The sequence below is a fragment of the Anopheles gambiae genome, chromosome 2 (assembly GCF_943734735.2).
Source record: "Anopheles gambiae chromosome 2, idAnoGambNW_F1_1, whole genome shotgun sequence".
Classification (NCBI taxonomy): domain Eukaryota; kingdom Metazoa; phylum Arthropoda; class Insecta; order Diptera; family Culicidae; genus Anopheles; species Anopheles gambiae.
The window spans coordinates 108,466,736-108,494,195 of NC_064601.1; the positions used below are offsets into that span (position 1 = coordinate 108,466,736).

A 27,460-nucleotide genomic window follows, 5' to 3' on the forward strand; every position below is an offset into this window, starting at 1 on the left:
AACAGAGAACTGGTGCCGGAGGAGTTTGACAGGGACCGCAGGGAGCTACCTATCCCTGGCATGTTAATTTTTCCACCCAGTTCTTTTGCGAGCGATGACAAGGAGTGGACTTTTCAACTGCCAACTACTCCTCCGGGATAGCCGATCAAGCTAAACGAGCGTGGGGATGGTTTTGACAGCAACATTTCGAGCACCGGTTGGGAGCTGCTAGACGGAAGCAGCAGCTTCCCGGTTGGGAGCGCAAATGTGAAGCAGAGTTTGAATGGAAAGCAAAGTGTGAATGTTTCTTGTTTGTTCAAAGAGCAGTTTTGTTCAGTTTTATGCTAGTTTTAAAGTCATTTTTTTTACAATTCCTATCATTCCCATAATATGTTTAATATTTTCATATTTAAATTGAGATGCTTTATTATGCAACTAGTATTATGGTAACTCCCTCTAACCGTTACGTTCTATATTGCACGCGTTACGGCCTGCGACTCCATCTAGCTAACACCAGTGACTATCAATTAGTGCGAAAAAAAAGCTCCCCCTCCACCGCTTCACGCTTACTTCACGCACAGCGCATTGAAACGCCGAGGGTTAAGTAATGGCAAGGTGAATGTGACCGACTCTTACCAATGCCCGTGTATGTGTGTGTGTGTGTGTGTGTGTGCGTTACGCTAGCTCTGCACTGTTGCAATTACTTAAGCTCTTTTTCTGCCTCTTCTGTTCAGCTCCAACCAGACGCCATCTGCCATGCACACACACGCACACAGCTTCGTTTGGAGAGTGTCTTCAGCCTGACCTTACGAAATGATGTTGTCAGACCGATTCTCCGTTCACACTCTTCACACTCGACCCACATTCAAACTTCAATTTGTGTCTCCCCTCCGCTACTCCGCCTAGCCCCATGCTGGAGTTTAATGTCGATTTAATAAGAAGAAGAAAAAAGCTCCCCCCCCCATTTATACCCCGACATTACCAACAAACGACCAAACTCGATCCCTGGCAGATGCACAACGCAAGCAGCGGTGGTGCAGAAATTTATTGAATTAAATAATCACCAGCCTGAGCCGGTCGGTAGAGCGGTGTGTGTGTGTGTGTGGTGCACCGGAGCAATAAATTCCCATTCCCCTTCCAGCTGAAGGCGATCGGGAGGCGTTGAAGGACAATTCCGCCACCGGCTGAACGAGCTGCATGAGACACGATAATTGAGTGGAGTTGGGGGGAAGACCGCCGAGTGCTCCGAGTGCTGTTGCGGTACATGCAATTATGTTGAGGGATGAGATGAGCTCATCACCAGCCGGCCGGGCACAAATACAGCGACACACAGGCTGTACGGAAAGTCAGACTGCACGCGGGGGCCTGCATTGCTTAACCAGGTGGTGTGGGTTCGAATGGAAAGCGCCAGCAGTAAGAGCGCCGTTGTGACATCGAGCTGGAAAGGGGGAAGGCGGTGGGCCCATTGTAACCTTCTATGCCGGTTTGGGGATCGGTATTGATCGATCTGTGTAGAGCGCGGGGTGAGCGATCTTAGTAAGGTAATTTTATCGTACCGATGACCCTCGCCGAGATCGTGCCGTGTTGCAGGTTGTTTGCTTCTCTTACGACATACAGTTTGACATTTGCATGGGAGGCGTCGTTTCGCAACGAGGTGAGTGAGCGAACGATCCAATTGTTGGGATAAATCATGCGATCATCACTTAAGTAGAGAAGATTATTACTGTTCTAGTATTTACAATTCGATTTTATTTTATATTTAAAATAATCTACAATAAACAAACAGTGATAATTGCATCGATCAGTGTAGTGCTGGTTAGACCTCCCTGTGGTATACCGATTGCCAAACGAACCTGTTTGAGCTCACCTACTTTTCGGCGCCATACTGCCGTTTGGCTTACATTCGCGGCACTTTTTATGGCACTCCAGCTGGTTTCGAGTTTATAGGGGGGGAGAGTTTGGGCCCGAGAGGGTAGGCCACCGGGGACGAGGAGAACTGGGCTCGCCGTCTGCCACAGCAGCGAGAACACTCCCCGTCGCGAGAGTAGGAGTAGCATTTTCGAAGGGCTGCGAAGGTAATGTCGCAATAGTTGCACAGAACGTACGCTTACAAAACACCGATCGGTCCGGGATCTGGGCCAGGCAGACAGGGTTTCTGTGTGTGTATGTATGCATGGGCAAAGGTTTGCAGTATGCGCCAACCGGTTCCAGCCAGACACAACTCTATCAATTGCACCAATCAAACCGAATTCAGTGACTTTTTCTTTTCAACGCGTTGCTGGGCGTTGGACGGAATGAATTGGTTGTGAATGTGGAATTGGCGTTTTCCCTGGAGGTGAGAATATGCTTTACATTCTTTGAAACTGCACGATTCATTATACGGTTTTTTGTATTTATTGAACTTTTTAATGTTTAGCTTTTCGACATGTTTTAGTTTCTTCTAGTTGTTTGCCACAACCTTCAATCACTGGACGTCCAAACAGTGAAGGATACTGCTTATGCAACGCCACCAACAACACGGTTCGACCAATCTGTTTCGAAAGAACGAACGGCACAAGATTGGGAGCACGGGCTTTTGCAACACTCCCCCCCCCCCCCCCTGCACAGTGCATCGACGATCCAGCAGTAAGAGGCAGAGGCAGAGGGCACACAGTGTGTGTGCGCGTGGTCGTTATGTCGCCTGCTACTGCTGCTACATTGCCGCGGCGAATGACCCTATTTCGGGTTTGCCCGTTTTGGGGTCCCCCCCACTCCCTTTCGAGCCAACGGACCCTCGAAAGTCGTCCGTCGGTGTTTTGGGGGCAATATAACTTATTTCTGCTCACCTCATCCCATCACCTCTGCCAAGCTAAGCTGCGTGATTTCGGTTTCGCACCATTACGTGTGTACGCAACCGCAGATACGCGACAGGCACCCGCGATGCATTGGGATATTGGGGACGCGCAGCATCGCCCGTGTGGCTCACGAAATTACGTCAAGTGCTACAGCTACATGCATGTGGGTTGTGCGGTGGGGACTTTTTTATTTAATGATTTGCTTTGTGCACTGTTACTGTTACTGTTACATTGACACACATGGTGACATGTGATTGGAGCGTGCAGTAACGCCGAATGACAAAATGGCTGCAAAATGATTGCAACTAATTCCTTCTTAAAAAGGCGAATTTACAAGTCTTCAAATTTGTGTTCTCATTGCTCTCTGTTGGTAGTTTCGGTGGAAGTTGTGGTCACAACAAGTCAAAGCAGTGCTCAAACTTGAACCATATGCATGTACCATACAAAAGATTTCAGTCCACTGTCTAACCATCCCCTATGCAACCAGAAACATTGCGTGAATCGTGTGTTACGCGCTGCTCCCGTTTGGCGTCATAACGAGTGACTTCGCGTAATGACAGCGCGCGCGTTGTCAGAGCTTTGACGTTGCCGGTGCGTATTGTTACCCAAAAAGTGTGGATAAGTGTGGAGAAGGCTTGCCAAAGGTGGACGGTGTAGTGACCTCCTCCGATCGCTCCGACCGTTCGCATTCGGGTTCGCATTTTGTTGTACGATTTGTTTAATGGACACCATCCCTCTCTCCTATCTCTCTCTCGCTCTTTCTCTCTCTCTGATATTGCTCTCACTTGCCGCTGGTTGTATAATGGTACCCGGCTCACACACATTCGATCAGCACACGCGGTGAGGTAATACGATCGTGACGAGCCAAACGCGCGCCCAGAGGAGTTGCGACTCGGCTCAGGCTCGCTCGGTTCGGCGGCTCGCTCGGGTTCGCTCGACCGCAGACCAAGGGTTGGGTAACGTCTGCTAACCTTGAGCTCATTTCGGAGGGCCGCTTACGAGAGCCGCTGCAAGAGCTGCAAGAGAATGGCCAAACAGAGAGCGAGAGAGAGAGTGCGCAAAACACAACGCGTGCGTGCAGGATGCAGTTCGGCTGCGGTTCACCCAAGAGATTGCGCGCCCGCGCCGGTCTCAGCATCAGACACAGCAAGCGCAGGGGATGAGAAGGTGACCACGGCCGATCACGCGTTATTATGTAGATCACACACAGAGCCAGCAATCCCCGGAGGCTCACGCGATTGCAATCGGCGTTACGAAGTCAGTCTCGTTTTGTTGCGAGACATTCGGCGGTACTTCTTTCGAGTGTTGCGGTTTAAATCACACGCAGCTCCCCTCTCACACAGACACACGAGGCGCACGCTTCACCTTCGACCTATTGTTTCGTGGCGGTGCAATCGTGGCCGCGAAAGAAGCATAAACATTAATCCGTAACACCATCACACGACGTGCCACACACAGCACAGGGTTTGGTTCAATCGTTTGGCGCTACCAACAAATACGCCTGGACTATCTCTCTCCCACTTTGCACATGCTTCGGGAAAACATCGGACTCGATGAAAATTATGTCTGTCTTCGGTGCAGTGGATAACGCACACAAAAAAAACCGCAACCGAAACATAACATAACGCACATAACCTTTGTTGCGGATTACACCTCTCACCTTCGCCGTTTCTCTCTGTGTCTCTATCTCTCTTTTTGTCTTGTCCGGCAGTCCACTGCAGTTCGCAGTTCAGGTGCCATTGCGTCAAATTATGTTGCGTCAAGCCCGCCAGAGCTGCAAGGCAGGCAACTGGATCCGGGGGACCGAGGGGACGACTGCTGTTGCAATGCGTACGTGAGCGATCGTGTTTGGTGACCGTGTGGTTCAGTTCTAGATAAATCTGCCCTGCCTCCGGATCGGCTGCCCAGCGCGGCCAGCCTGCAGTTTTATTGGGAGCCAATTTTATAATCGCATCGATTGCACGCCGCCCTTACGTCATCGCGTTACCTTTCGACGTGGCCGGGCAACTCCAGGAACGGAACGTTGCTGAAATTAAGGTTAACCCCGATGGCAACTCAACTGAAGCGCCCCAGTGTAAGCTTGCTGGCTTTGGTATTTGCGTCAGCTAGAAGTAACGACATTGCGGAAGGGATCGGCGGGACCATTACTGCACAGAACGCTTCACAGTGAGTGTGTGCCGTAGTCAAAAGGTGAACGGTCTCTTCTGCTCAAAGACTTGCTGCACAAAACTTATGCTGTTAACATGAAATTTCCTTGCACCTGTCCGATGCGCAAACTCTTGTGCATGTAACATTTGCTGACAAAACCACCAAAAAAACACATCTGCAAACGTTCAACTTACTCTCCTCTTCTCCCTGGGTCGTGGGGCCAAAAAACTCGCTCCGAAATACGCTGCCTGACAGCACTTTGCCCGTAACTCAGCGCACAAAACACAAAAAGGGAAGCGGTGTAAGCAGGGGTGTTGCTTCTCAAAACTTGCTCCAGCATCGCTGAACTTGATTTTCAGCGCCCATCGTCAAATTTCCAACATACCGTCGCTAGCCCGGCAACAGCATGCACAAACATAGACACGCACATTGTATCTGTTTTCGGGGGAAAAATAGATGTTTGTAGAGAAACAACCATCACCACCACCAACGCTCTTTTTAGCCCACCCACGACGTAACCGAACCAACATTTTGCATGTTAGCACACGGCAACGAGTAACGCACCAACAATGTACCAAACCCGCTGCCGTAACGAGAGTTATCTACCATCGGACCCTCGGTACCTAACCTTTTTTTCCGTTCCATCCCGGTTGGGGAAGAGGCAAGCGCCTAGAGGGGTTGTTTTTTGCCTCAGCACAAGCAAAGCAGCATGATAAGCCGGGCCCGGGCCATGCTGCAGTTTTGCCGACGCGAGCTATGCAAATGGTTGCGTATGCAAAACTTCTTTATCGTGCTTTACGGCTCGATTGTTGCCGTTGCGCCGGCCCGCACGGGTGGGAGAGCGCGCGCGCGCGATTTGTAATGTAACGCGAGATCGAGCTGTGCTATGAGTTACACAAAAGCTGAAACCCGGGCGATGAATCATGCTTACTGTCATGCTTGGTTCTCGTGCACAAACACGTGTGACTGGTGGTGGAATATATTTTACAGAAAATAGATCGGTTAATTGATTGCTGCTGGAGTAGTTTTCATCTAGTGAAGATGTTGTAAAAGTTTTTTTTAAATTAAATATGCAATTATATAAATAAGTGCATTATTATTACGTGTTTTTCCAAATGAAAATGTTACAATCTTTTTATAATAAAATATTTTCTCATCATACAAAAAGGTATTTTTTTGAGAAAGGTGACTGTATTCTAGACAGCCATTAGTAGAGTAATTCGGAAAGAAAAACACTACAAAAGTGTATAACAAAAACATTTAAAAATCAAATCAACAGAAACTGTTCACAGCTACTACTGTTTATAAGCCAAAATGTTCTTTACTAACAATAGATAATCAATCTGCTACTTTTTCCTCATTAGCTGACCAGCCAATCACTTTGCTGAACGTTACTCTTGCTCTTAAAAGAGGTGAAAGAAATTATAAAATGTAATTAAGAAAAACTCACTCCCCATTCACTACTTCAACACCTCATTACCGGAACAGCTCTTCGAAACAGTGCCACAAATTATGTCAGTATGTTTTAAACCCATCAACTGTCCTGTGGCGCCAAACGACACTCCCGCGCGTTCCACGTGCGAGTAAAACAAAAAAAAAAAACGCCATAAAAGCACACGCAAATTCAGTGTAAAAGTCGAGCGTTGAGCGACTTCCCATTTCTGTTTCTTCTTGTTGTTGTCTGCCAACCCCCGCAAATCCCTTCGGTCATCGGCAAAGGGAATGTGGGGATGACCGGACCCCGATTCCGAAACACCATCGTTATGCGGCGTTCCGTGGCGATTTTTTCACTCTCTTACTCTTCTAAATAAACTTCAATGCTTTCTTCCCTCCACTTCTGCTTTTCGCAATCCCAAGTGCCGACCCCGGATTGTGTGTGTGTGTGTCGTGTGGGTGGCATGGACCCCAACGGTCGGGCCACGGGAGCGAAAGGGAGCCCGTTCCGTTCGTTACGTATTGTTGGCTGTTCACGTGAGCGCAACGTAACGCGTTCACAATCGCAACGGGACGCGGGCTGGTCGGGTAGGATAGGGCAAACACTATCGAAATGGTTACGCCAATTATGTAGATGTGTTTTAGTTTGTTCGGAGTCTTTTTTTTGCCGCTACTGCTGCTGCTGCTTGTGCCGTGGCGTTGGTCTCGATTTCTTCATCCCAAAGCACCCAGTTTTGCCAAGCGAAGGTGGGAGGTAAGTTTTTAATTCCCTTTGCCTGTCCCTAGCGTCGTGCAACGTTTCAACACTCACGGGTGTGACTGTAACGCATCCTCCGCCTTTTCCCCTTTCACTTCTTCAGCCGGGTGGTGGCGCTAGATTTTGATCTGCATTTCAAACTTCTAGCCCGCGTCAACCACGTTCGGTGGTACCCGGGGGTACCGGCCCAGTCACGTGCCCGACAGACGCACCGGTGCGGTCCGGGGTTCGCCTAATTCCACGGGGAGCCCCTTTGCGAAATGAGCCGGCCATGAGTTGTAGCGGCACGTTGCCGGGATTTTGCAATGGCGCAAGGCGCGACTGCGAAGGGAAGGAAAAGTGCTACATTTCCCAGAACCGAGCCTATGCGCAGCGTCTGGCCGGTGAAAAGGGCAACCGATTGGCATTGCAAGGGGCAAAGAAAAGGCAAAAGAGAAACAAAAAATCGTATCGATAGTGATTGGACGATTGGTTCTCTGATTAGGTTGACGTCGGCAGTGCCGGTGCATTCGAATTCGTGTTACATGATGCATTTGTGCAACGCGGTGGCCCCGATGGTTGGGAGTGGGAGTTGTTAGCTAACCTCGAATTAAGAGCCTCGAAAGAATTACGGCGCGCAAGGTAAAGAGCAGCGTGATGAAATGGCAAACAGAATGATTGGGCAAAAAACATGTTGTTTACGAAGAACGTGTTTTAAGTAAATAAGTGTTTTAGTAATAGTTCAACATGTTTATCGACAATTTTTCACTTTTAGCCACAAAACAGTACTCCAGGTTTTTTGTTTAAATAAAACTGTGCAACTGCACTCCATAAGCTGGCTCGTTATGTCACACTCGACGACGACAGTATGGCTTCAGCTTAAAAAAAAAACCCCGCCCATAATGTAACTCCCTTAACGATCCTTCCGTGTCACCGACGTGTGTTCCGACACTTTTGTGGCTGGTAATCGTTTGTACAACAGGAAAGTACATTCCTTCCTTCCAGCAACTTTTGCTTTCGTATAAAAAGGTCTACCAGGGGTGGTGTGAATGGTGTTCAAATAAATTACTCACGGTAAAACCCCCGGAAAGAACGATTCTCTCATACTTGCTACATGCTCATTTGGGCAGGGTGGCTGGGAGTGTACGAAAAGATTGAAAGCGAATCCAATCGCAACCTGGCACCTGTCCTTGGTTCGGTTTTTTTTTCTTCACCACCACAAAAAGGATTCCACTTTCGATCAGCCTTGCTCATAACTTCTATCAAAATTGCTTCAGGAGCCGTTCGAGAGTGAGAAAAAGGGCGAGAAAAGGCGAGCGATTTGGGGGTTCTGTTGAACCGCTGACTCACTACGTACGTACATCGCGCTTACAAGCACCGATTTTCTCGTCCCTTTTTTTGTCGAAGCAGAAGCAAAGCAATTGAAGCGAAAATTAAATTGTGTGCTCCATTCTGTCCGTTCTCTGCTGCTCTGCTCAGTCCACTCTTTCCCGGGGCTGGTGCTTCCGCTTTGACAATTTACTGGTTCCCTTTTTGGTTGGCTCGGTAGGGGCCTGAGCAGGAGGTGAAATAAAAAATCTTTTACATCTTCAACCGTTGGTAGCGTTTGCCAAGGGAATAGTGGAGCTCAATTCCTTACGTATCCTTCCGAAAAAAAGCAAGAAAAAAAGCCCCAACCAGCGAGCCCTACGATAAGATTCTTTTTAGTGTGCTTTATTCTTGATCGCTCGTAAAGTTAAACAGTTTATTATTTCATTTTCTTTGCTTAGCAATTTCTTTCGTCTCGCTTCTGCTCTCGCCCTCGCTTTGCTTTGCGGGGGCATTTTGTCGAGAAACACTCCTTACGGTTCCTCGGTGGAACTACCCTAAGGCTCTCATGAAACACGGTTATATTTTTTTTTTGTGCTACAGTGACTTGAAATGTTCTCACCAAAAATCGACTCCCAGCTTTAGAAACTTTGCTTCAAGTCCGGAAGCTCACGCTAGCCATGCTGAAAGTGGTTCCCAATCACGAACAAAAAGGGCTTCATAAATGTATCGAGGGAAAGCGATGCCTTTCGCAGCATGCAGTCTTCCTGAACGAGCTCAGCTGCGGGGGGGGCCGGAATTGTTTCGTGAAAAGCTTTCACAGCTTGATGGGGGATTACTATTTTTACCACAATTTTGTTCCGAAGTTAAACGCAACGAGTGGTGGGTAAACGTACTGCCGCAGAGCGCAGGAACCGCAGAACCGCAGTGTGCGAAGGCAGGGCAGGAAATATGGCTCTAAAGTTTTCGGACTGGAAGCGAAATGAAGCGATTGTGTGCGCTTCTTCATGATGGTATTCAAACTTTCTTCCAACAGGTTATGTCAACTAATGCCCCGAGACGGACGAACGGACGGGACGGGCAGGAAAAAAAAAGAAAGTTTGCCCCGGTAATCTGTGGACCGTTCTTATCGTGATTCATAAAGAATCCGTGTCCTTTTCCGTACTTACCACCACCAGCACACACGGCGGGGGGCTTATACTTCGATCCTGCAAAAGCCTTCGGAGGCGGTAGCGGCCTTTTGAAGGGTGTGATAGATGTAGGACTGATTGAAAAGGAAGGAGATTATATCACCCACACCGAAGGTGATGGTGAGTGGTGGGAGAAATGTAATGTGATTTCTTATGCTCGAACAAAACCCTCCTTTTTGTGCCTAATGGTGTAGGGAAACTGATGAGCTAAGTATTTCGGCAGCATCCAGCAGGCAAAAGGAGCTTTAACTGGGGAGAAATCCGATTATCGAAAACAACCAGCTCGTGTGAGCGAAAAACTCGTGGCGGTATTTCATTGTTTAAATTTAATTTAAACATTCACAGTTTCGTGCTTTTCGATGCTAAATTTACGCACATTGCAGGGAAAACTTGCAAACCTCGGTGATTAATCTAATTGGAATAAATTGTACCCGAGCGAGCGAAGCCTTACACGAGCAGAAGGATCGGTAATTCAATCCTTTGCAGCAATCCTTTGCACCGAGCGCTAGTCAAACATTGCAATAACCAACTTTTTAACGACCTTTTTCAATTTATTCCATCGCAGAAACAGGATCGTAAAATAATACTTTTTTTGGGGAAGAGGCACGCTGCCACACAATCTTTGCACACACATACATACATACACCCGTACCTCAGAATGTACTTCTCGAAATGTACACCGGCAACATAAAAGCAGAGAGCAGTGGAGAAAAAGAGTACCAAAAAATTGATTTTTAAATTCCAATCACCAGCGAGCGCAACTTTTCTTTCTGCCCCATAGTCGCACTCCACATTTTACGACCGATGTGTGACCGAAGGCGCAGGAAAGGATTATGTATTGGTGCGTTTTTCTTTGGTACCGAAATGGAAAGTTAGTTTTCCCGAGTAGCAGCAGCTCAAAGGAACTGGGTGGCCAACAAAAAAACAAACCTTCATCCTTGCCACGACCGCAAATCCAGGCCAGAGTGGAAATGCAAGCGCGTCGTGTTTTGTGGTGTGTTAAATTGATATTTCTCACTCTGGAGGATAACATTTTCCCACCCTTTTTGTGTCGGCACCAGAGTGCTGCAAATAACGAATAAAGAAACTTTCGTACGAAATAAAAAAAACTAGAGCACTCAACTCAACACACACACACCGTGAGGTTGCCGTGTTTATAGCCGCGCGCCACATTATGCGCCTCGAGATGGTGGCGCTTATCAGCCTCCTGTGCTGTCAGTTCACACGTACCCGGGTGTGGTGGGTTCTTTGTTGTTCGTGTGTGCTTTGTGAGCAACGTGTTGCCCACGGAATGGAGAAAAAAGTGCAACTGCGGGCACATAAATCCTTCCACACATGGATTCTCGGGAGGATTTAACCCGATGCTGGGGATGGTGTTAGGCCGCGCTAGGCAAAGGTACTGCAGAACGAAAATGGACAAAGTGTCGATTTATGATTGTCTTGGTGCTGCCTACACACGATGTAGAAGCGCAGCTGCATCGATGTAGAAGTTTATGAAACTTACTCCTTAGGTGCCATCATGGTCAGGCCTCGAGCCACCGGAAGGCTGCTTTTACTTATTGGTAGCGAAACGAACTCTCTGTTCCACATGACGGAAATGCGGTAGCCGAGGATGAACCTTTGGAGCTTTTTTACCTACAAAATCAATCATCTCTATCCACCAGGTTCGGGGACCGGCGTGTCGGAGATGGCAGAGTAAGAAAATGGACCCTTTACGAGTAGATCGACTGACAGGTTGTTTCATGTCGCTTCTCGGAAGAAAGGAATAAAGTGGATGGATTCCCCATTTCCAGGAATGTTGCTCGTGTTCATAAAAAAAAATTAATAAAACCTTCAACTCTTTCCCATGTTGCACATGACCTTCTGAAACAGGTTCAGCGCAATTCCTTTGATTCGTTCTTCACAGTAATGCACAACTTTTAAACAGTTAAGAGCGCTGTCACGCTGTCTCTAGCAAATAATTGAACGACTTCACAGACAGAATGAATAATGCGCAGTTATAAGTCCCCCGAAAAGTCAATTACACGGTGCTCCATTAGCAAAAGAGCGAACTCTATCAAGACTCAATTAATCAAACCCTCCCGGAAGGTATTGGAAGATTCTATTTGGGATGATCAGCGAAACTTTTGTGTCACCTGTTCCCGTGCCATCAGACCGAGGTGCAACTTAGTTTCGAACACCGTTCAGGTCGTGCAAAATTCCGCAAACGTGATGGATGAGCCGTAGAAAATGGTCCGTGAGCGAATTAGTTTTCGTCGGACGGATTCGCTTCGAAAACGGTAAAACGTGACGAAAAAGTTTTGCCAATTGATTCCTTTCGGTGGCAATTTTGCCGGTTTTATCGCCTACGCCATGATAAGTGTGTGTGTGTGCTCTTGTCTTGTTCCACTTACCGTGCTCGAGACTTTGATTGCAGCAGCGCAGGGCCTCGTCGAGCGAGTTGTCCTCCAGGTGGCGTTGCGCTTCCTCGTGCAGATCGGCCGCCTTCAGCTCCGGTGCCCACCACCGCTCCACCAGCCGCCGGATGAGAATGTCCAGCTCGAACCCAACGCTCGCCGCGGGCGCCAGCTCGCTTCCCTCCTCCGGGGCCGGCAGCGCACGGAACGACCCGGACGTCACCGTCGCCGAGGACGACGAGGAAGAGCCGGAAGCGGACGAGACGGAGGCGGACGGAGTGGAGGTAAATACAACGGGCGCACTGCTGGATGCAGCCGGCGCTCCCGCGACGGAGGGAAACCGCTGTCCACAGACCGTGCAGCGCCCATGCCCGAAGCAACACTGCCGGCAGAACGTGTGGCCGCAGGTCGCCGTGACCGGGTACCGCAGCACACCCTCGCAGATCGGACAGCACAGCCCGTCGGCGGTGAGCCCGATGCCCTGGCGGATGTGTTCCGTACGGCGTGCCTCAACCCGACCCACCAGCTCCAGCACGGACGCCCAAAGATTAACGGTGGCCACATCTTCCATCAACTGCCGGCTGAGCTCGGCCCGACCGGTCTCGGGCCGCTCTACCACTGGCTGCGGTCGCTCGGCCAGCAACAGCTCATCCTCGGCCGCATCCTTCCCGCCGCTCTCGTCACCCTCCTGGGACGAACCGTCCCACACGTTGCGAACGTCCTCCTCGGTGCTGTCGTAGAGGGTGGCCCGCTCGGGGCGCGCATAGTACAGCGACTTCCGGTGTACGCGCACGTACGACGTGGCGGGCATTATGGCTGTACGCACCTTGTTTGTTCCACCACCACCCGGCTCCCACCCGGCTGCTAGCACTAACGTGTGGCACACCAAACACTGGCACATACACGCCCGCACACCTTCAAAAGCTAACCTTTACCGCGGACGGAGAACTGCGGAACTGCACCACGCCTGAACCCACACACGGAGCGACGGCCTTGATCGGAGCGACGTTTTTCACTGCACAAAAACACGCACACAGACACACACACACTACGCCCAGTGTTCTTAATCTTCTCGCACCAAGCCAAGACACTTGAAAGCCGCGTGAAAGTGAAGCCGGCTTCGTTCGCGCACCACACACCGATAAAGCGCCAAAACGAGGTGTGGACAGATTTACGTGCGCGCCAGCGCCAGCACACGAGCACAATATTTTAAACGCACCACGATTTTGCGATGCAACTCCTGGCCACCTTGGACCCTGCCACACTCCTTGGTGCTTATGTAATCACTGCTCACACAAAACTCACACACTTACCCAGCACAAATGGGTACGAAAACGGACACTTATTATGAGCCTAGGTTTTTATAAACTTTTGCTTCGTTTGCTTTCCCGCGAGAAAGAATGCACCACAATAAATTAGCTCCACACACACACACACACACACTGCCCCACTTCTTAGCAGAGAATATCAACTAATGGGCACACTTTTACACTTCCGATACTTCTGCGGTACTTCACCGTCCGTCCTACTGCGATTGCACACGATCCTTCACGCACCTTCGCGCGCGGAAATTCGGCAAACGCGGCGGTGACACACGGTTCCAACTTACCAACGGATCCACACGGATGCGCCGGTCGGCATTATTTTATTCGCGCCCATCATGATCATCATCAGCAGGAGCGTTTGCTTCATCGCTTTATTAATAGAAACCACCCGGCATGGCGTGACACTAGCGCACACATTAACGCATCGTCGAGCGTTGCAGCGCACTGGGAAATGCTGGGGAATGCATTTGTGCGGTTGGTCAGCAGAACTTTGCTCTCTTCTGGTTTTTTTTTTTTTGGTGGTGGTGCTCCAGGCGCAAACTGCAACCAAACACTGGGCGGTTTTGGCAAGGTTGGGGCAAACTTTTCCCGCCTCGCTGTGGGGGCGTTTTGTCCCGGCCAGCGGGAGCGTATGTCAGCTTGTGGTGGTTTTGTCACTTTGCGGTAACAACAACTTTCAAATCGGCTATAAACGGTTCACTTCTGCACACAGGCACACACACACACACACACACACACACAGTACAATTGTTTTTGGGGAGCTTTCGGTTTGTTTGTTCGCATGTGCAAACTGGTGGCAAAATGTTCGGTACAACTTCTCTCCCGGAACGCGGGCACAGTGCGCTGGTTTGGATGTACGAGTTTTCAATGCTGCGATGAACGTTAGCTGTTGAGTGCAGAGCGGAACGAAAAAGAAGAAAAGGAACGTTAGCAAAAGTTATGATTAATTCTCGGTACGGCACGGAAATGGTTTCGGGCAAATTCATTTGTCGAAAGTAAACCGAAATCTGCTGTAAAACATCTCCCATCCCGGGGGCAAAGGCAGCGAGATGTACGGAGGGAAATGTATACTTTGCTGGCAAAACAATTCTCGGAATGCAATGCGTCAGTGCGTACAATTCTCTGCCGAGCCCGATCAATAATGTATCATTGCGAAATTCAAGATGGTGGACAACGATCTGGTTGGGACGGCGAGGGAGGGGGGTTGGATGTGACAGAGCATTTTCTGGGAAAAACAGGGAAATGAAGTTCGTTTTCTCACATAGAAAGCTGATCAAAAGCTCGCCATGATTGCCGTTTGAGGCAATCGTTTACAAAACAAAATCAACAAGCCAATAGAGTGTGCTAAGAGAATAAGTTTTGAAGCATTTGCTTTTGTGTGCTGTTTGCTATAAATGCAGAAAAAAATCTTTAAATAATGTAAACTATGATCCAGAACCGTCCGGATTCTGCTCGCCATGAGTCAGCGGCCTGTCCGCTGCTGACGTCGCGACGTTAAACGCGGTTATTTACGCCATTTTTTGCCATAGGCCCCGCGTCTAAGCCTCATAGCTGCCTCATCCTGCCACTCGGCTGTACACAAATTAGCTTATCGGAAAACAACATTACGAGCTGTTTACATTACGAGCAAATAATTAAACTTCTTTATCAGCGCGCGCACACGGTCTCGCGGGGATGTCGTTCTGGAAGAGACGCGACCGCTATTGATTGCGGTCCGCTGCACGCTCTGTTTATCTTATCGTGCCCCAGCCCTTTCTTTTCGCTGTGCGTTGCGGGTGGGTGACGTTAAAAGGTGCATTAAAATGATCCTTTTTCATTTGCGGCCCCGCCAACGCGCGATGGAGAAGTTTGCCCCGAAAGAAGCATTAAACAAGGGAAAGCCCCCCCCCCCACTCTGTGCAGATAAATTATAAAAATATGGGTGTACTGCGGGGACAACGACGGCGAGCGACTGTGCGCGGGGAGGAATGTTTTAATGTTTTTAATTGATTCTCGGGTAACCGAACGGTAATGGCCGTCGGTAGTGGCCGATCCGGTGTGGTACATAAACGCAACCAATTGAAGCTTTCCCGGCCTAGCCACCACTGATTAGGGGTTAGAAGGAAGGTGAACGGGGTTGGTTTGTTTTGCTTTCATTTCTCCATTTCACCTCCATGCGGTTAGGTTGTTCGTTAATTTGGTTGTGTCTTTTTTTTATTGAAAAGGAATGAGTTCCATTAGCCCTCACAAACACACAGACACAAGCTCCCGAACAATGTATAAAACATTTAATTTCATTCTGCTTTTCCTCCACCCCCTGTGTGTGGTTATCTGTACCGGCCGGTAGGCAAGGTAAATTCGGAACAAAACCCAAACCGACCTGTTGTTGTTTCTGTCGTCGTTTGACCATCACCATTAACCAGTTTACCGCTTAGAAATTGGGCCAAGCAAAGCTCCCCCTCTTTGCTTTCGTGGTGCAGGTGGTTGGAAAATCCTCGAAAAAAAACCCCCCTCAGCCAGCACAGCAAACATCAAAACACCAAAAACTTTCCGCGGATTACATAATGCCCCGAGGGAGGAACAATTCGCCCACAGGCGGGGACCGGGCTGCCCTCGTTCTTAGTGCCCGGTGCCGGTGGTGTTAACAGTTTCCCCCCCCCCCCTTTTGTTCGCACTGCTTTTCCCGCTGCAACTACCTGGATACAACAATCTTTTGGGGGCTGCGGACCAGTTGGGGGATCGGTAGCAGTTTGTTTATTTTTCGAGTTGAGACATTTTTGCGGCCCCAACCTGTACTGGCTGTGTGTCGCGTGCACGCTAGCTCCAGTGAGAAACGTGCTTCGGACAAATGGTGGACCCATGGTGGGACCTAAAAATATCACAGGCGCGTTGCCACGTTTTGTTGGGTGCGTACCGCGTCGGTAAACAGAACGATTAAACGCTGCTGGGAGCGCGGGACGAGCGGAGGGTTAGAAATGTTGTTCTCTAGGCGGTAAACAAGTAATGCTTGTAAATAGAGTTCTGGGGGCGAGAATTGAGGGACAAATCGCATTTTAAATGGTACCACAATCGTACGATTATTGTAATCAAACCTCTTATGTAACTGCTTTGATTGGGAATGTGAATTTTACAATTATTCTGGATTTTTAAGCAAGACTTTTACGAAAAATAATTTACGTTTAATGAGTGCCACTGACAAACTTCAGCGAAACACTCATTCCGCCAGTCTAATTCATTCTTTGCCCGCTCCATATGGTATCACTTTTGACTGTCCGGTGAAGCTAATCGACGTTACATAAACCCGTCTTGCAGCAGGTTACGTTCTCCCACTTCAGAACCGTGCACCGTGGACGCATAATTACACCAAAATCAACCTCCAAAATGCAGCACAACACTTCATCAGTAAGCATTTTTCCTTCTTCCTGCACAGCCACACATTCTAACCCCTCGCAATCCGAAGAAGAAAAAACAACCAAACACACACACACACACACACAGAGCACCGTCGGCGGCCTGTTATCTAACAAAGTTTCGGGCGGCCAGCAAGCAAAACTGTTGCTGTATCGCAATCTCACTCTCACGCCCGTTTCCCTTTTGGGGTCGGTTTGCTGGCTGTTTCTTCTTGCACCCATCTCGCACAAGCGGGACCCGGCGCGCACATGTTCTCTGCTGCTCACCAGCGCGCACACGTTTCACTCTCTTTCTCCAGCGTTCTCACACAACTCCGACCGTGTAACGCGACACGTACGCAGCAGCAGCAGCAGCAGCAGCAGCAAAACATGGGCAGAATATGGGAATAGAACGACGGTGAAAAGCAACAAGGCGTTGGGGTTGGTAGGGGGGTTGGCGGTTGAGAAAACACACACACACACACACGCACACACACAAGCCAAACGCTCCGGAGGGACACCAAAAACCGTAAAATAGTGCTATGCTGGCTGGTTCCCCCCGGGGTGACGGAGCGGCCAAAAAAAATAGAGTGGAAAAGTAATGCCCCAGAGGCGGTCGTTGGGCAAGGGGCATCTTTCCTCCGATTTTCTGGTGAGGGACTGCACTCCAGCAACACAGACAAACACAAGCACACACACACACACACATACACACGAGTGTATCAAACATACACACTCCTGTCGCTCGAGACTCATTCTCGCGTTCTCAGCCGACACCGTTTCGTTACATAACGCAAGAGACCGACGCTTTTCGGCGACGACGACGACGACGACGATGTTGGTTTGGTTGGTGGTGTGGCTCTTCGGCACATGGATGGAACACCGTCTGGAGACTCTATTGCTGTGAAGGAACACTTTTTATTCGCTTCATCACAAAGATAGTCACCGGTTTCATTAAACAAAATGTCACCAACTTTCCATAAAATTCTGAATAAGATTTTTTTTCACTCCACAATTCGTTTTGCCGAAACACACAGTAACCCCCTTACCGGTTCGCGAGCTGCAGCAGTGCCTAATGGGTGCTCCGGCTCTAGAAAACCAACCAAAAAAGGGTCAGCGTGCACGCACGCCGCGACAAAACTTGCACACTTTGCGCCAAACGGCCAGACCGAGCAGCCGACAAAATTGTTGCCCCGTTCGTGTTGAGAGGCCGCGAAGAAATACTGGCACGGCATTGTGCGGTGCAGCCAAGAACGCCATAAACACGCGAGCCAGCCAATGCGCGAGCGAGCGAGTGACAGAGAGAGAGTGGAGAGTGAGGTTCATCCGAGAGCGCGAATGAACCACTCACGGACACTCACGCGTGGCGATTCGAGGGAGAGTCCAGAGCATACGCTGATCGCGTAATCGTGTTCACGGCTTTTTGTTACCTTTGCTATGGTTCGCAGAACTGCTCCCTCGCTCTCATTTTCACACGAACTTACATACCCCCTCCCCCACCAACATTCAACAGAGAGAGTGAATCTTAGAGAGAGAGAGCGAGCGAGCGAGCGAGAGAGAGGCACGAACTTGGCGTGTGGCGCGTGGTGCTGTCTCCCCCCAGCATGGGGCCTCAGCCCATATAACAATAAAATGCGATTTTTGAAGGTTGTGTTATGAAAGCAAAAAACCGCACGCGGACAGCAAAAACGTAACGCCACAGCACACAGTTTTCCGACCGCACGCAATCGCCCCCTCCCCTCCCCCCTGCATGCTTTCAGCCGCAACCCTACTACAGTGAGGCGGAGTACTACGGGGGTTTGTGGGTTTGTCGGTTTGCAATGTCGTTTTCGTTGGCGTAAGTTTTTGTGCAGCGCTGGTAGCATCAGAACGGCTAGTAGGGCTAGAATGTTTATACGCCAAGGGCTTATGGAGTTGGAAGGGATGATGTGGGATGGGGACTGTAAACAAGCGGGCGGAACCGCTGTGCGATATGTATTGCGTGTAACGGGACCAGTGCGTTTCCTGTTTGGTAGCGTAAGGGTAAGACGTTGGTTAAGATTCTTAGCGGGCGGTGAAGCGAAGGGAGCTGAGCCCTTTAATTATAATTATGCCAGTATTGTTTCGCTGAGTAGTGGTTGAAGAGAGTGCAATAATTAACGTAGGAAAGGGGGAACAATATTCGCCACCTAGGTGGGCTAGCGTGACGAGTGATTGTTTGGAAATGCTTGAAGAACTATTTCTGGCTCGAAGAAACATTATTAATTCATAGAAAACGGCATTAAAACATGAAAATGTTAAGTAAAATATTTGAGTACGTTACTAATAATAAGAACTTTTCTTAAATTTCATCCAACCTTTTCTCTATACCTTATTCCCCAATAAAACATTTGACTTGTTCCGGGAAAACTTCGACATTAGTCATCTAAAATTACTTCACTGCTAGGGTATTAAACAGGGAAAACAGAAGCTCCAAAACAAATTTCCTCATTAACTATGAGATAATACATTATGCAATTGCAGATGATGCAATAAGGACCTCCGGTCCCGGAATTATGTTGGTACAGCGTGTTTGAGCCATGGAAGTAATCCATAACCATATTCAAGATAGAAAAATAAAAACAAAGCTCCTCGCGCGAGCAGCGCAGAGCAAACTTCCACTTGATGAGGTTTCAGTTTCACGTGTTGGCACAACAAAGCCGATTTAAAAAAAAAGGCCACCAAAACACACTTCACTGGCACGCGACGGGTGTAATTGTCTGCTAAAAATAGGCAACAATTCGCGGAACAGAATCCGCACATCTTTGACCCGCGTCCTGTGCTTCCAAGCGTACCCATTCTCCCCCCCCCACTCCATCGAGCGGTTATGCAAATTCTATTATAAAATATGTTTCAACCATTCTCCTCCGCTGGTCGTACCGTGATGACATCATGTAATGCATAAAGTAAAAATGGAACAATAATAGGACGTAACCTCACAATGGGGCCCCATCCGCTGCGGGGTTGTCCTTCCATCTTCCCACTTTCGTAAGAAATCAACTGCAGGAAGAAGGAAAAGAAAAGAAAAAACCCCACTGCATTACGCAACGGTCACTTCCCTCACTGCACTGCGCACGCTAGGGCAGCTGCAATGGCGGAAGGACATCATTGGCGGTGGTGGCGACAGCACACAAAAAAGGGGTGTGATGTATTCGCCACAACATAGGGATGCATGGCGACGTAATCGAACCGTTTGAGTGGCATCTTTTTGTTTCGGAAGGTCAATGCCGTTTGTCGATCGAATTTGATATTGGCTCGCGATGTAAGAATTATGTTACATTTTAATGGGCAAATAGTTTACTACCATCGACACCGGGTCATAAACACACTTCCGAGAGCCTTACAAAACGAATGCGCTTGAGTTCGGCTAATGGTTGGGTAATTAAATCCCTCCCGACTACACGGGGACACTACTCGTAACGTCACACACCCTTCTCTTCCCTCGCTCTGGTATAAAAGTCATAAACCATTGTTATCGTGGAAAGTACCGTTGCCAGAGTGGTCCCTTCCAGTGTTTCCTAATCACACGCACTACCAGCATTCTTATCACCGCACGCATAAATCTAAGCTGCGTGCTGCCGTGCCGTTTCTTTGCCACGTTCACATTGCCATTAACCGAAACCGGTGGAAAATTAACGGACCCGGGTGGCGTGCAATTTCTCCCATCCTCCCCCCCTTCTGCTGCACACCGGTGAAACTGATGGCGCGAAAAACCAACACACGCGTTAATGGCTGGACACAAATACTCCCGCATTTTCGCGCTCATACGCTCTCTCTTTCTCTTTGTGGCGAAGGACTCTCCTGGTCCCTGCTTGTTTTAACCGCTTTGCACGATTTTTCGGGATAACGATGGCAACGCTGTGCCGCTTCCAGGCACGCACACACACACACACACACACCCCGAGGAATGAACACCTTCCATACACTGGGTGGAAAAAGGTGGGCGAGAGTAGGCCTCTAGAATCTCCCGGAGAGAAACCTGCCCCCGCCTCCCTTCCCCCTCCCTGTCTCACCATCTACAGGGCCTCCCGCCGCACCGCAAGTCGGCGGAAAACTGTTGCATAATCGGTTTCGGTGTTAGCGTGTGCCAGCATAACACCTCCCGGCTTGATAATTCCCGGCAATTCCCGCCCACTTGTTCTCGGGCGCAACAAAGTAGCGGGGAATGATTGTTGTGTGTGCGTGCGACAGAGAGAGAGAGAGAGAGAGAGAGAGAGAGAGAGAGAGAGAGAGAAAGGTGCAGAAATACAACTGTTGTGTAACCGCACACAGAAAAAAATAAAATAAACCGGACAGTGAACGTTATGAGGCAGAGGGAAGGAAAGACAAAAAAGGAACTCCGATGATAATGGAGTGTAAAAATATGCTACGTTCTTTGTCGGTGGGTGCGCTTAAAGTAGCTTTACGACGAAGCCTTCCATTGACTCCTTAGTGGTGCTTATTGTATAAACAAAACAACAACAACAGCAAAAACTATATAGAACTTATTATAAGAACTTCATCGGTTACTTTTACAACGGTAGGTTCTTATGATAAAAGGTAGTAATAAAAGAGATACTAACAAAACCGTTACTCAAGATGATTCACATCCGCTGGAGAAAAAAGGATGTCGGCTCCCATTCATGGGACCCCTTTTTTAAGCTCGCTTTGAGGGGCTGAGTACGTGCCCGGCCTGGCTGTCACGTCGTGCCGATGACCGAGCAGGAAAAACCCGACCCCGTTCTAACCGGGGCTGGCATGAGCGCGCGCGCCTATAAGTTATGTAAACGGCGGTCCCGGTTGCATCAGAACAAGATGCGCTAGAACGAATAGAAAAAAAAAACAATATAAACACATACACACGCACACCCAATTTTGAACGGTTGCAGCAGCAGTAGTCAATAAAGTGAACCGACGCCGGAACTGGCATCAATTTGAGCGTTACGGAACACGGGAATACGTCAGCCGAACGGTAATGGCCCCATCCATGATTCATCGTGCAATGGTACGTGAGAATTGCGCTTAGGGGCTCCTCCATAGAATGAATAAAGCGTAGATGATAAGGTTCTACTTATCAGCCAGGAGTGAATCGGTATTCCCTAATCTCCTCTCTCTCTCCGTAAACTACCAAATTAAAGTAAAATGCATGAAAATGTGTTAGCCAACAATGCGCAACAAAGCCGGGGCAAATTATCAAGCGAACAATTATCACCCATTCCAGCCGTGATTGTGTGTGTGTGTGTGTGCGCAACGTGGCGACAAATATTGGAACCATTTTTTTTTTCCGAATTATATAACACCGGCAAAGGTCGATTCCGTACCGGGCACGGTTTGGATTATGTCATCGACAGCTGTTTCGTATGGAGCACTAAATCTAAGTGTGTGTGTGTGTGCGTGTATGTGTGTGTCCATCTTGGAAGGGTGTTGGAACGGGGGATGATGAATTCAGAATCGTCTCAAGCCGGCTTCGGAGAATGATTACCGCTCCCTCTCTTCTGCCTTGATCTCTCAGGGGGTTGTTTTTTTCTTCTAATTTTTCATTGAATTCATCGCTCGGTGATGAGCTTTCCCGACGGTAACTGAGAACAAAACTTGAGTCACAGGGCTTTCCGATTTTTCCAAAACCACAAACGCACAGCAAAAATCGTTTTCTCCTCATCCGTAATCATCAACAACTGTGAGTGAAGCTTGTTGTTGATGTGAAGTATTAAGAAAGGGGATGGGGAGGCGTGTTTTCGGCACATTTGACCACCCTTTCCGATGAACGGGAAGGGGCGAGCGATTACTCTGTACGCGAGAACACTCACGCCGTCGAACATGAGGGCAAATACTGAGGGTTTAGTGCTCAGAAGAGAGCAACAGTAAAGCGTGAGAGGCTTACTGGTTCAGAAGCGAGCAAAACAATGCATTGCATACTAGGGCATGTTGGGTTGAAGGAAAAGTAACTCTACGACGCATATTGGTAGTTGTATACTGATGGGCCGTAATAAATACTTTGATCTAGCGGTAACAACCGCATTAGGATGAGCACAATTTGCAGTCCAGAAGCAGTCCAGAAGCACAATAAGAAGTCCATTCTATTTTTATAATTTCCTATAATTTTAGTAATTTAACCTGTGCATTCATTAATCATCCGATTAATAGATTGTGTAAATTTGCTTTATTTATCTTTAATTGACGTATGTGGAATGAGCAATTAATGAAATATGTGAATTTATTTTTAAAAATAATAAAAATACTAGATTATCATAAACTTGTTATTGAAACTTTTTCTATCAAAGAATTTGAAAGCGGTTAATTCATGGCACAGTAAAGTAAAAGTTCTAAGCAAAATTTTTATTTTTTAATATGAAAGAAATATAGAGGCACAAATCCGCTGTAACAAGAAAAAGTAATGCACAAAGATCAAACAATACACACCGAATCAACTAGCTTAATTACTAAATTCGATCTTCATAAGCCAATACATTGTGAGATGCGAATTTTGTTTTCAAAAACAGCGATTTCATAACCGATTTTTAGATATTCTGTTAGCCTCAATTACATTAATTCTGTTAGGTCCCGTGGCACAGTCGTCAACTTGTATGACTAAATAAAATACCCGTCATAGGTTCAGTCACCGAATGAACCAAGCCCCCAAACGCAGGACTGACTATCCTACTAAGGGTAACCAATAAGTAACAGAAAGCCAAGCCCACTAATGGCAGAGGCAGATCTTGACCGACAACGGTTATTGTGCCAAAGAAGAAGAAGTTAGCCCCAATAATCGAATATTGAACTAAAAAAACAAACTAACCATAAAGCGATCAGCTATTTGACTCCGATTGTATTACTAGAGCGCATGCTGGTTTTGTTATTCAGACTAAAAATCTAGTATCAAGCAAGTCGGTGGAGCCTTTGGTTTTTGGGGTTAAATTCTGGAACAGTACTTTTAATTGGTTGGGTGCCAACGTGCCCTTCAGTAAATCAACCGAAACTGTTCGTCCAACCCAACGCTTCACCCACTTTCTGCTCTCTATCGCGTCCGAACGCGTGGCATATCGAATCTCTCACGCGCTCTCTCGCTCAATCGCATTCACGCTCCCCGCATTCGAACGTGAGCGTGAACGCGTTGTATCGCGTAACCAAGCGTCACAGCCGTCAGAACGCTGCTGGACCTTCTCGCGCGTGTGTGTGTGTGTTTTTCTATTGCTTCGTTGCCTACACTTTATCGCTCGCTCGCTGGATTCAGGTCGAGCGGCGATCTAACCGCGAACACAGTGGCGCGCGCGCTCGCCAGCCCCATTATCGCTCGCGCAAAATGAACTGAGTTACCCATCGCACGTAATCCTTTTCACCGAACCACCCGTACCGGCGGTGGTTTGGTAATCCCGCAAAGAAAAACACACAAGCCGGGAGGGCACAGACGAAATAAAAAAACCACACATACACACACACACACATACGCTGGTACAGCACGCGTTAGGTAATCACGGCGGGGACAAGAGAGGCGTACGGAGCACGCCATTCAGTACGGTTTTACTATGTAACGCACGGGGAGCGAGGGTTCGGAGCGACGGGTGGTTGGAAAACGCACTTCTTACGCACAACAAAACTTCACCAAGCGACCCGAACCGGTCGATTCTGTTGGCGATTGTTTACGCTATTGGGAGCGGTTTGTTCTGTAACCGTGCGGTTGACAAGACACTTCTAAATCGTTGAGGTGCTAATACAACAGATTCACTAAGCGACAGGCTTTACATCACTGGACGGAACTATCTGGACGTGTATGAGATTGCGACAGGGAACGGAAGGGTAGCGGCCAAACACATCAATAAATGCAACGTCTTCACGTAATGATGACACAAATGGCGCTTTGCCCCACAATATACACACAAACAAACACACACTAATAGGCCACACATGGGCCTCCCAACCCGTTCTCCTTCCATGCCTTCCAGCGAGTCGATTCTCTGCTGCTCGTCTCACTTCTCACACACACACACACACACGCTGCGTTCTCGTTCTGCGTTACGTCGTAACGGTCGACGGAAGTAGGCAACCAGCTGTTATATCATCAACGGTGGAGCCGTTGGTGACGATGTTGATACTGCTGCTGCTGCTGCTGCTGCTGCGACACAGCACCAGTCCCGTTCCTGGAGCCGAATCGTTCACGCCACCACCGTCACACTCACCCGCGCCCCATGGAGCCGAGAATCGAGAATGAATTGATTCGGTAATCACTCCCGCACACTGCTGGTTTTGGGGTGAAGCAAGCAGGCAAGCAAAAAACCGTTGCAGCGCTTTCGAACTGCATGCGACGCAGCAGCAGCAGCAGCAGCAGTAGAGGACACACTTACATCACAAGCACCGAACGCACCGAACGAACCCAGGGCCCCGGCGAAGGCGAAACCCTTCCCGCAACCTATTCGCCCGTATTATTTATTTATTTACGTGTGTTTGCCCTCATTGCAAAGCCCCATTTTTGACACCCCATTTTGTCGCAGCACTTACTTTTCGATTCGTTTTTTTTCTCCCCCTTCCTTTCGCTCCCTCACACTCGGCGACTGATTACAAAACACGCCGCCAGACACTCACACGAGACGACGCAATCGGACGCGTCGGTTAATTTGGTGTTTTTGTTTTGTATTTTTACCTTGCAAAACCGTTCTGTACGCTTGCCTGTCCACTCACGATCAACAAATTTGCGAATCAGATTCGCTGAGAAAAGCACAAACACACACGAGCACGCACGGAGTCTGTGCTCCAGAATCTCGACACTACAAACGTTTTTTTTGTTGCTTCAACCAACACACAGAGTGCACGGTGTTACGGTGATGCACACACGAGCTCGTTACGTATCGGTGTGTTTTTGCGCGCCGACTTCGAGGTCGGAATCGGAGGACGCTCCTCAAGCGCCAAAACAGCCGGGCCACGGGTAGACGTAACGTAGATGAACCGAGCGCTCGTGCGCCTCCACCTCGTACAACGGACACGTTGAAAGTGAGATATTCATCCCGCCGGACGAGACCGAGCGCACTCGCGAGCACTCTCGTGGTGAGCTCTCTATCGGGTTGAGCTCTCCCGCACGTTCATTTTAGTTTCGAGCGGGCGAGTGAGAGAAAGATATACAGAGACAGAGAGGGAGAGACGCAGATTCGAGAGTGTTACATGGCGATATATGCTCTTTATGTAACGCACCACCGTTCACGCAACATAGACCGGCGGGCCCAGCTCAACCCACCCACCACTCCATCTCGCTCACGGGACACTCGGAGCGAACTCCCTCTCTTCCCCCTCGGAAACGCAACACCATTTGCTCCATTCACCTTTCGCAGGCGGGCGAGCCTCTGCATGGGGAGTTGTTCGCCATCATCTCGTCTGCAGCGCGCTCGCTCATTGTTTCAGTTTTCTGCACTCGCGTATCTAGGTCAGTATTACAAGCTGTCTGCGCTGCTTTTCGGCGGGAGTTGCACCACACAACCACCACATCACCACAACGACCACCGAAAGTCACCGGCTGGTTGAAGGTTCGGGTCTTTTTAGGGTCTCTCCCACATTGCTCCGTCAGTGCCTTTTTTTTGGTTTTGTTTGGTGTGGTTTGGTTGCGAAAGCTTTTGCTACTCCGGGCAGCAACTCTCCGAGGCTGGGGTTTGTTGAAATGGTTTGAGTGGCAAATTTTGGGTCACTGGCAAATGTTGAGCAGTAGCAGCAGCAGCAGTGGGGGCAGATTTCGTTGCGTTACAATGCAGCCGGTCGCGTGCCATGCTCAGAGAGTAGTCTAGCAGCTTTGGATAGCTTTGTTGTTTTGTGGTAATGTGTAAACGGGTAAGCATAAACAGTTCAACAGTGCGCTATGGTTTGGTTCATAGTAAGTGAAAGGATGTCTTGGGTGCTTATTATAACCTTGATGGAACTTTTTAAATAGGATTGTTCAATATACCGTAGATGTTACTGAAAAAGTTCACAAAATATCAATTTGAATATTTAACAAAAAAGAAGCTTCAGTTAGTTGTCATTCCTTTATCATTCCTTAAGATAGTAAGAAAGGTTTATCATTCCTTAAGATAGTAAGTTAAATGTCATCTCCAAAACATTATATGGGTAATATAAACTATAATCTTAATAAAACTACAAACCTCTGCAATGCAATGAGCATGTTATTAGTTGGTCTGCGTAATCCTTTTCTACGGCGTTCCCGTGGTACTGTCGTCCACTCGTACAACTCAATAATATGTCCGTCATGGGTTTAAGCCTAGAACGAACCGTCCCCCCTGACTGACTGCAAGGACGGACTATCCGGCTGCATGGTATAAATGAAGTCTCGAAAGCCAATAAAGACTGGCATGTCCGTCCTATGCGGACGCAAAATATATGACTATTTTGTGTGCTGCTCAGATGTATTCTAACTCATGCTCGTATTGATGGATGATGTGTTGATTGTAGAAAAAGTTTACTTTGGATTTCTTTTTAGCTTTCAGATAGAAATAAAATCGGATTAGATAAAAAATCATTAATCCAGTCTATGTAAGTCTTGTTAAGAGATATGAAGTCAAAACGGTTATGTTGCTAGGTCTTACACTCGATAATACTCCACAATATTCGTCAATAGAATAGAATGAGGCTGTGTCGCTTCATAAATAAGATATATTTCATATTATTATTATTTTTCCGTAATGAGAATGTTTGAACGATCCCACTCATCTATCGAATATGAAAGTGGACTACTTAAATTAGACGTAAACGAATGTCACTGTAGGTCAGTA

General features: G+C 48.2%; 1 protein-coding gene across 3 annotated transcripts in view; it reads right to left on the reverse strand.

Annotated features, from left to right (window-relative positions):
• The window catches only part of LOC1270179 (LON peptidase N-terminal domain and RING finger protein 3), a 54,191-nt gene extending 28,489 nt beyond the window's left edge, over positions 1 to 25,702 (reverse strand). The window contains exons 1-2 of one of the 3 annotated variants that reach the window (XM_061642165.1): positions 25,351 to 25,702; positions 12,023 to 14,236 (exon numbers count right to left, since the gene is read on the reverse strand). In XM_061642165.1, coding sequence (XP_061498149.1) covers positions 12,023 to 12,926 — 904 coding nt within the window. In that variant the 5' untranslated portion in view covers positions 12,927 to 14,236; positions 25,351 to 25,702. Of the gene's footprint in view, positions 1 to 12,022; positions 14,237 to 17,767; positions 17,951 to 25,208 lie in introns of those variants that run through there. The other 2 variants (XM_061642164.1, XM_308856.4) reach the window with 2 other exon arrangements.
• Between the last annotated feature and the right edge of the window lie 1,758 nt (positions 25,703 to 27,460).